This window comes from Misgurnus anguillicaudatus, chromosome 22 (assembly GCF_027580225.2).
Source record: "Misgurnus anguillicaudatus chromosome 22, ASM2758022v2, whole genome shotgun sequence".
NCBI classification, from domain to species: Eukaryota; Metazoa; Chordata; class Actinopteri; order Cypriniformes; family Cobitidae; genus Misgurnus; species Misgurnus anguillicaudatus.
Window position 1 is genome coordinate 3,359,892 of NC_073358.2, and position 10,676 is coordinate 3,370,567.

Here is a 10,676-nt window from a genome sequence, read left to right on the forward strand (position 1 = left end):
GCCAAAAGTATAAAAGATAAGACCCATAACAAATACACATCCTTTCATTCATATTAAAATACTTTCTGTTAATCACAAAACCTGTTGGGTAATGTTAGACTTCTAAGTTAGTTCCCTGTTAAGACAAAATGTTAAGTTGCTTATTGATGATAATATCCTTATCCAATTTGTATCCAAAGTAACAAATCTTTATGTGTTTAATCCATTTGCTTTCTTAACTCTTTCCCATGCCATTGACGAGTTATCTCGTCAATTAGGGGACACCATTTCCCTGCCAATGACGCTTTCCTGACGAGTTTTTACGGTAATCTGTAATTCCGCTATTATCCACAAGATGGCCAATTTATAAAAAACTAAAGCAAAAACTAATTTAACAACATTTTAAACTCTGTGTATGTTTTGATAATCGTTCTGAATCTGAAAATTATTTTACAAAAATGCAATTATTTCACCTTTTTGCTCAAAATCTGGTATTTTTGAGAAAAACCTACCCATATTCAAGAGGTTATAAAAAGAGAACAAATCAGTGGCGGCTGGTGACTGCTCTTCCGAGGGGCGCAAATTCAAAATATGTGTTCGTAGTGTCATGTGTGTTGCTTGTGTTTTCAAAATATGTGTTTGTTGCGTCATGTGAACTATGTGCATCACGTGTTTTGCCAAAATAAGTGCCTGCTGCACAAACGTCAAAACCGTTTATTCAAATTCACAAAATCCACGCAAGACACTCCCTTAAACTCTGATTACGCACGAGATTATGCGAGTATCTGGCAAACAAGAGCGTCTCTTTTATCATTAACCCTTTACTGTGGGTTCACGCCAGCTGTGGAACAGGGGTCAAATTCGCGTCTACCGCGCGCAGTTGGACGCTTGAACATTTTGAGTGTACTCGCATCATTCGCGCGTGAATGCCTCGCATAAATTCTAGTCATCGAGGCTCCCTTCCTATAATCACGTCACTACTAGAGCAAGCTCCTGATTGGTTAACGCGGCGCGTTTTTCTCGCCAAAGTTTTTTAACTCGCACATTTTCCACGGCAAAGCTCAATTCGCTCCATTCGCACAAACGTCTCATTCGCGCGGCGAGACCTCCAGACGCACGTCAACGCGTCTTTACATTGACTTAACATTAAATTACTTGCACTTGACGCCTCTACCGCGGCTGGTGTGAACGCAGCATTAGATGTGTCTGCAGCAAGACACGTGACGCACATTGGTTCACTCGACGCGCAGAACATATTTTGAAATTACGAATCACACACATGACGGGCTACATACATGTTGTGACGAAAAAAGAAGTCACCGGCCGCCACTGGAAGAAATGAATATAGGATGAAGGGTTTTTTCCCCCCCATTTTGTTTGTTTGAAAGCAGAGGGTCTGTTCTTTCATTTGATATAATTTTAATGTTTATATATTTATAGAAGAAAATTTTCCTGGAAGGCATTTTGTGAAAATCACAAAAAATGCTGGCGGGCAACTTTTTTAAAAAAGTCTGGCGGGGAATGAAATAATACTTTTGTTTTATTCACAAATACAGTATGTGATAAAGTACATTTTACAGAAAACCCACATGAATTTCACATACACAAAAACATAACATGTGAAAAGTGTGTGATTTTCATGTTTTTTTCTGTAAATACAGATATAAACACATTTGTTTTTGTTTAAGTACCTTAAAATTCAATTTTTCCTAAAAAAGTACCATTTTGTACTACTAAGAGTCTTCGTCCCAAAGGCACAACTGTTTATGAGGTGTGTAGAAGTCAAACTGGTAGCCTTTGCTGCAACTCTTAATGCCACACTTGTAGGGACTTGACCCCTGACCCCGACAGTACTTAAGCTGGCACGGAAACCACTCCAGGTTTAACTTGTAACTGCAGGCACAGGGCTGCCATGGGTCGGTTGTGGAGTTGCAGCTCTGTAAGCCATTGACATCCAGACTCTGTGGAAGCACCTTAAATATTGAGGCCTCGACCCCTGTAAAGCAAACAGACTCAATGACACAATGCATTTACAGTATGAAGCATATCAACTGTTGGGTTATTCTCAGCAAACAATGCACTTTGTGTACCTCAATAATAACTTACTATGTGCTGAATTAATAATACATTTCTTGTGAAATGACCGTTTTACTGTTAAAAAATAGTTTTTGTTACTTCATTTATATTAGCCCTTCATGCTGTTTCAAACTCTTGTGTCTTACCTTCTTCTGCTAAAAAAACCCCACAAAAGAAAATTTTTGAACAACTAAACTAACATACTTTGATTACAACTGACTTCCACTTCTTGGGAAAAAAACAGCTTAAGCATTGTTTAAAAAGAACGGCATGAGGGTAAATAAATGATGGCACGTTTTCAAGTTCTATAAAAATATACCTAGTTCAGGGTTCCCACACCTTAGTTACCTTCAAATTCAAGGACCTTTCACGGACTTTCCAGGTCCAATACCCTCAAATTCAAGAACAAAATGTGGGGACACATTTTAAGTGAGAGCAAGGTTACATCGTGTTACAGTTTAAGATACATTGTTACAGTTCCCTTTCGAGGGAACTCGCGGTGCGTCACTGCGCTGACACTTTGGGGACGCCTCCAGGGGTAAGTGCGTCTAAATGTGTATATCAAATTCAACCAATGGTGAGGCTTAACGACAAAGACAGGGTGACGCGGGAGCCAGGAAGTATATTGCTATCTGAAATATTGCCAAAGACGGCATTACAGGGACGCAGGAAGTATGACAAGAGAGACGCAGCATCTCGTTCCCTTTTCAGGGAACAACAGTTACATTACGTAACCGAGACGTTTTCAACACAACTATGCAAAAAAAGCATTTTGGTATGAATCAACATTCGCACATAGAAGATATAAGCATTTAAAACGAACAGTTTAGCATGTGGGTGATTCTCACGAAACCATTGAAACACCACGGCACTAATGATTTTAGCTTTAAAATGTGTAATATAGTAACTTTAAAAAGCATCAGAATTAACACAATACTGTGTTCTACCTTGCAAAATGTGTGATTTCAACATAAGAATTTATAATTGTACATTTTTTCTCATTTTCTGCTGAAATTCTCATTACCGCAATGTGTCCGGCTGTGTTTGAACATGCGTTACGTTGTAATTTAATCAAATTAACACAAAAATATATTAAAAAAAAATTGATGTTTTGCTAGACTACTTTAGATGACAGAAAAAATATTTACTGAATATTCATGTATAATAATAATGAAGAAAAATTTGGAAAATGATGTGTCCATGCCTGATGTTCTTATCCTCCGCAACACTTTTTGAGAACAGTTTAAGCACACATACAGAATTTTAATAAAGTTTGATTTTGAGTGACCAAGCACATGGACCAGTTACTTAAAGATGGCTACCAGGTAAGATCATTTTTTTACAGTTAATTTGAAATATTGTCTTGTCAGAATGCTTACACGACATTTTGATTATCATTACCGCAACAGATGCTTATTAAATGTTAATTTAATTAATAGAAGCATAATACTTTGATTTTAAATGCATGTGCAGAATCTCCAAATTATGTTCTTTCAGGTTTGTCATGTCATTTTGAAAATATGTCAGTGTTGATGTTTTCTGACTGTTGCGGAAATTAGATTTTTTAGGACTAATTTTTAAAATTATGTTACAAAAAGTGTTAAATGATAAGTAAAAGTTTTTAAATTAATGTTCCCATTTACTCCAGACTTTGTTTTTCAATGTCTCGTGGGAAAAAAGTTAATTTAAGCAATTTTTACATTTTCATGCTTGACATTTTTAAAACCAAGTTTTCGTGAGAATCACCCATGTGTGCTATTATCCTACACTACACAGGGAATAATATGGATTATTTTTCAGAAAACTTCTTGCATAAAATAGTTTCAAGCACTTTCAATGACCTGTATCTATGTATGTACATTTTCAAAAACTTCCCAGGGCCTTGAATTTTTCCCCCCCAGATTCACAAAATTTCAAGGATTTCAAGGACTTGTGGAAACCCTGTCTAGTTATAAATGTTGAAAATAAAGTACCGGGTACAACTGTTTACTGAGAAACCATGCATCATGTTATGTTAGAATGACCTCTGTCCAGCCAGTGCTTGACATCTTGCTGCCGTGTGTACACGAGGTCCTGTGCTTCCCTGCAGACATTTCGGATGTGAGTACTGAGGTGCCACGAAATACTCATATTGACCACCGCGTTCATACTGAGCCGTTCCACTCCATGCACCTCCTCTGCACTCCGCACCACGTGAGGGTTTTTCTGTTGGGTTCACAAAATAAACATCATTAAAGCACATTTTTTATGTAAAATCATCACCCTGCTGACTATTGTTTTGGACGCTGGTCCCCCGGCATAGAACACTGATTTGTTGGTGTCCCCACCAGGCGTATCTTACTTACTACAGTATCTTAACCAGATCTAGTGGTTAGATCACGGCCAAACCAGGACCAACCAACATAAACCACTCTGGTAGATATTGATGCTGATCTGTGCATGTCAGCATGGTGGCGCTTTAAAATGATTTGCATTTTCACCTGTCGGAGTCTGGCCATGGCATGACTGGGGATGAGCTCTCCATGATCCAATCGGGAGATGAAGCACAGGGCCTGATACTGTGTCTGACCTCTCTCTGGCTCCCCGAGGACCAATGCACGAAAGATCTTCACATGCTGTTTGAAACAGAGACACAAACATAAGGCAAAGATGCATTTCAACGTGTTAAAGGAATTATTTTGAGACTTTACAAGACTAAAGTGGGTGTTTTTCTTATCTTATTCATTCAAGGGACATGCAAATTCAGCTGTGTAACCAAACTAATATTAAAAAGATACACTATGTTTACACGACAACGATGTTGTAATAAAGTACTTCACGCCTATGAAAAAATGTATTTACACACACAACAATGCTGTCAAAAAGATCTGAATGTACACTTATATGCTGTATTAAGTATGCCAGGTCAGTAGATGGCGATGTTACCTTGTAAAGAAATCAACCTGATCTCACAAAGTTCCGCGGCATAGTTACAGAATATTTTGCTCATTTATCCGTGTCATTGTCACGGATCTCCGCATTTTTCCGTGGTCGTACCACAGACTTTCTTTTCCGTGTCATTGTCACGGATTGGTTACTCAACTGCTTTTTCCTATTTTCAAACCATTGTCGCTTTGGTCTAGGGCCGGATCTGGATGTCACTTTAATTATTGGTTTATACTATTTTTTCTGATATTGTTTTTTATATTTTCAGATTTTTAAACCATTGTCACCTGGCGTTAGGGTTAGAGTTGAGTTTGGGCAAATCTAACCCTAAACCAAAGCGTCAATGGCAAAAAACAGGACAAAACAGTTGAGTAACCAATCCGTGACAATGATAGGAAAAGAAAGTCCGTGGTACGGCCACGGAAACATGCAGAGATCCGTGACAATGACATGGATAAATGAGCAAAATATTCCCTGACTATACCACGGAAATTCATGAGATCAGGTTGAAAGAAACACTGTAAGCTTGCACACATATGCATTCTTCTACAGAGATAAATACAAGTAATCAAGATGGCGAAAGCAATAAGGTAGATTTATTTATACGAGTGACCCTGAACAATAAAGTGACAACATTTTGTAAACTTTGTTCGAGACGCATTAAAAACTCAATTTTGGTTTTGGTTATACTCGCGCATGCCTATATACTGAATTAATGTATGAGCATGACATCTGCGTTATCACAGAATCACATTTACGGAGTTTACACGGAGATGACAAGGTGTAGTTATCAAAATCTTTCACTTTGAAACCCGTATTCCATTGTTGTGTAAACGAACAGCCAGACAACACAAAATCTTGCACATTTACGGTTGAAATGCCCCTTATAGACATCCTTTAAGCGATATATATTTACTTTGCAAAATAAAGTTATCCAAAAGCAAAATTGCATGAAACCTTATGCCATGTTTTTATGTAACTTGAATGACGTTTTACACCTAAAATTTGAGAAGTAAAATATGAAACTAAATAAAAATCAAACGTCTTATTATCTTGCACAATTTCATCAAGTTAATTTAAAAATATATCTAAAAATCAGACTTAATTTAGCTTGATTTTTATTTATTTATTTATGCATTTGGCAGATGCTTTTATCCAAAGTGACTTAAAGTGCATTACAAGCTATACATTTTTTTATCAGTACTTGTATTCCCTGATTCGAACCCATTGTTTCTTGCGCTGCTAACACAATGCTCTTACACTGAGCTATATAGGAACAAAGTATAAAGGAACAAAGTTTTGAGACTAATTCTGAAATATATTTTGTCTTATTTTAACCTTACACCTCACTGAATGCTATTATTTTTTTTGTCAAATTAACAACATCTGAAAATTCTAATAAATGTAAACAAACACGTTGTCTGCAAAAGCCATCCCAATGCACATAACTTACTGCACAAATAACCTAGAAAAACTATTTTAAAGCGTCACTTTGTCAAGATTTCTAACAACCCACCAAAGCACATGAACTTGTGTAATCTCTAAGCACGACCCTGAGCATCAGCTGATCAATACCTAACCTCCCTCCTCCAACCAATCCAGTGCAAAATAACTGCTTTCACATGGACATAACCAAGAATACCGCCTCTCTTTCACTACAACAATACTGCTTTTCTTTGCCTTCACCCCGCAGTAACTACACAACAGAAGAACAGCATTCACATCAAATATGACTGAAGCAGCTTAGCCTATGACTAACAGAAGAAAAAAGCAGGTGGCTGTATTTGAAAGGTTTACTAGATTCTGATATTCGGGTGATTCTCACGAAACCATTGAAACACCACGGCACTAATGATTTTAGCTTTAAAATGTGTAATATAGTAACATTAAAAAGCATCAGAATTCACACAATACTGTGTTCTACCTTGCACAATGTGTGATTTCAACATAAGAATTTATAAATTGTAAATTATATCTCATTTTCTGCTGAAATTCTCATTACCGCAATGTGTCCGGCTGTGTTTGAACATGCGTTATGTTGTAATTTAATCAAATTAACACAAAAATATTAAGAAAAAAATAAATGGATGTTTTGCTAGACTACTTTAGATGACAGAAAAAATATTTACTGAATATTCATGTATAATAATAATGAAGAAAAATTAGGAAAATGATGTGTCCATGCCTGATGTTCTCATCCTCTGCAACACTTTTTGAGGACAGTTTAAGCACACATACAGAATTTTAATAAAGTTTGATTTTGAGTGACCAAGCACATGGACCAGTTACTTCAAGATGGCTACCAGGTAAGATCATTTTTTTACAGTTAGTTTGAAATATTGTCTTGTCAGAATGCTTACACGACATTTTGATTATAATTACCGCAACAGATGCTTATTAAATGTTAATTTAATTAATAGAAGCATAATACTTTGATTTTAAATGCATGTGCAGAATCTCCAAATTATGTTCTTTCAGGTTTGTCATGTCATTTTGAATATATGTCAGTGTTGATGTTTTCTGACTGTTGCGGTAATGAGATTTTTTAGGACTAATTTTTTAAATTATGTTACAAAAAGTGTTAAATGATAAGTGAAGTTTTTAAATTAATGTTCCCATTTACTCCAGACTTTGTTTTTCAATGTCTGGTGGCAAGCAATTTTTAAATTTTCATGCTTGACATTTTTAAAACCAAGTTTTCGTGAGAATCACCCATTCAGATAATTTAAACAACAGTACAAGTGGCTGGTGCACATAGAGAGGAATAGGTGTGGTGGCCAAGCATGCTGTGAGGTCATTGAAAATCGACAGTGATTTTAAAAAAGAAAAAAAAAAACTACATAAAATGACACGAAAAAGAAAGTCATGCTAGGGACATGAAAAAGTGGAAAATCAGATATTTCATGACTGCTGTATACCACGAAGAGGTAGGGTTGATGACAACTTCACTCCATAAAGCTTGACTTGGTTTCATTACATATCTCTGATATGACTGCAGTGAACAAGATGAACTCTGTATCATTAGATAAGCCAAATCACAAAAAAAAAACAGTTTACAAAAATAAGATTAGAATATCTCCTGGTGTTTGGACAATTCGGCTATGATCAATTACACAGCACTAACTCACCAGAGCAATATTTTTGGTAACTGTGGTATAAGCTAAATAATTGACTCATGCGCCGTGCCTCATTACCACATTGGTTGTGGATTATTTTCTTATAATTCAACACCCGTCGTCAATTATTCCTTACATATACAACAAATTTATGACGTGTTATTTATTCAGGGTTCCCACACCTTAGTTAACTTCAAATAATTCATGGACCTTTCAAGGACTTTCCAGGTCCAATACCCTCAAATTCAAGGACTAAATGTGGGGACACATTTCAAGTAAGAGCAAGGTTACATCGTGTTATCTTTTAAGATACATTGTTACAGTTCCCTTTCGAGGGAATTCGCGCTGCGTTACTGTGGTGACACTTTGAGGAAATATTGCCAAAGATGGCGTTACAGGGACGCAGGAATTATGGCAAGGGAGACGCAGCGTCTCGTTCCTTTCTAAGGGAACAACAGTTACATACGTAACCCGAGACGTTTTCACGTGTCAAACACAACTATGCAAAAAAGCATTTTGGCATGAATCAACATTCGCATACAGAAGATATAAGCATTTAAAGCTAACAGTTTAGCACGTGTGCTTATAAAGTCTAGAATTATATGGATTTTTTTCCAGAAAACTTTTTGCATAAAATAGATTCAAGCACTTTCAATGTCCTGTATCTATGTATGTATATTTTCAAAAACTTCCCAGGGCCTTGAATTCTTTCCCCTAGATTCACAAATTTTCAGGGACTTCAAGGACCCGTGGGAACCCTGAAAGTTTTAGCAATTTCAGTCAAATGTTTTTCATCTTTAAAATTCATGATACATTCATCTAACACGGTAATTCTCAAAGTGTGGTCCGCGGACCACTAGTGGTCCGCCAAACTCCCCCAGTGGTCCGCCAAAAGATGACCTAAACAAGGCAAGTGTTTATACAATCGTCACTTATTTAAGTAGATTTTTAATGCACTTGCAAAACTGGGATATCAGTTCTTGCCATTCTGTTTTAATAACGTAAAAATGGACCAAAGAGTAGTCCAAAGAAAAGATCAAGCGTCAACTGAAAGCAGCTAAAATCCACAGATCTATTAGTTTTGTAATGTACTAGTTTTTGTTTCATCTGTAAAATCCCTGTAATTTCAGTGATTTTGGACATTAAGGGGAACATTTTTTCAGCATTTTATTGTTACCATAGGTACAACCATAGACTTCATATACCCACCACCTCAGTTTTAAACTAATGGCTCTTTGGAATGACATTAATTGGGACCTAGGCTGTTACAGTATGTTTAATTGCAAGTTTTTTTTATATGTGCAGTTTGTTGTTCATATTAAGCTGTAACTCATTTCACATTTACTTGTTCAAATGAAATAAAATTCATATAATAATTTCTGAATATAGCATTGCATTTGTGTTTAAAAAATTAGTTTTGACTTGAAACTGTTGCATATTAAACTTAAATTTAGCTTATCCTTCCTATTTTGTTGTTTTTTGGGGGGCGTGTTAGAGTGGGATTCTGTTAGGTGGTCCTCAGAAAAAAAAGTGGTCTTTGGGCTGAAAAAGTTTGAGAAACACTGACTAACATGACATGAAATGACGTAACTTGGCAAAACAATGCTACTTTTTTTGCGTGGAAAGCATAAAAAAGTTATTGTAAACACATTGGTTTGGAAAAGGCAAAACACATTCTTGTGCACTTTTTATTTCAGTTTTGGATTTCTTTAAACTAAATTGCATGTTGTTGAATTTTTACTCACACGCTTGAAATCAGACAGGAATGTGATGAGAGTCCCGTCTCGCTGTTTGAACTCGACTTTTATGATGTCTTTCTCGCTGTCTGCCTCTAAGATCTCCTCAGTTATTTTCCCATCATTCAGACGAACAAGCACCCTCAACTCTGAACAAACGCTTAGCGATAACAACAGCGTAAACACGACGGGAATAGCAAACTTGCGAACATTACAAACACTCGAGATCATTTCACACAACAAAGGGACATAACGACGGCGTAAATTACTTATTCAAAGTGATAAAACGGCGAACAGCGAGTGGAAATTCCTGTTTGGAGAACTAATGACTTTCATTTCCATCTGCGCCTCGTACCAAATGTTTCACATGCAACTCGGGGAAACACGAATGCGCTTGAAAGGATTTTTTGTTGGTTAAACTTAACTCTTGACGCTCCTCTTGTTTCCCGTCACTTCCTCTGAACTTCTCGCCTCGGGTTCCCCCAGCACTGCATGGGGGCCACTTCTTAAAGACACAGCGCCTCACTTCAATACAGCGAAAGTTTACAGAATAATGAAAATTTATACATGATGTAGGCTATGTGACATTTTTTCATCAGTAGGACATTAAAGAAGATTTTTTTTTAGCTAAAACTATGGTTTCTGGTGATTCATAAAATGCCGGTCCACATGCACAGTTCTTGAAAAAGTCCAAAAAGCAAATATCCTTATGAAAATTAACCATGCTTCTACTAAAATAACCACAGTTTAACCAGCCTATTCTCATGAATTGTGTTTTCACAAGTTCGCATTAACATGTAATCGATAGGGAATGAGATAAAGCATATTAGCGTGCTGTCCAAGG

The 10,676-nt window shown here is 36.5% G+C and overlaps 1 protein-coding gene across 1 annotated transcript; it reads right to left on the minus strand.

Annotated features, from left to right (window-relative positions):
• Window positions 1–1,501: 1,501 nt before the first annotated feature.
• On the minus strand, window positions 1,502–10,251 carry oafb (OAF homolog b (Drosophila)). The gene is made up of 4 exons (XM_055200401.2): window positions 9,842–10,251; window positions 4,536–4,670; window positions 4,080–4,260; window positions 1,502–1,975 (listed from the first exon to the last, which is right to left on the minus strand). The coding sequence occupies exons 1-4, from the start codon at window positions 10,061–10,063 to the stop codon at window positions 1,713–1,715; spliced, it is 801 nt and encodes a 266-aa protein (XP_055056376.2). The 5' UTR covers window positions 10,064–10,251; the 3' UTR covers window positions 1,502–1,712.
• Between the last annotated feature and the right edge of the window lie 425 nt (window positions 10,252–10,676).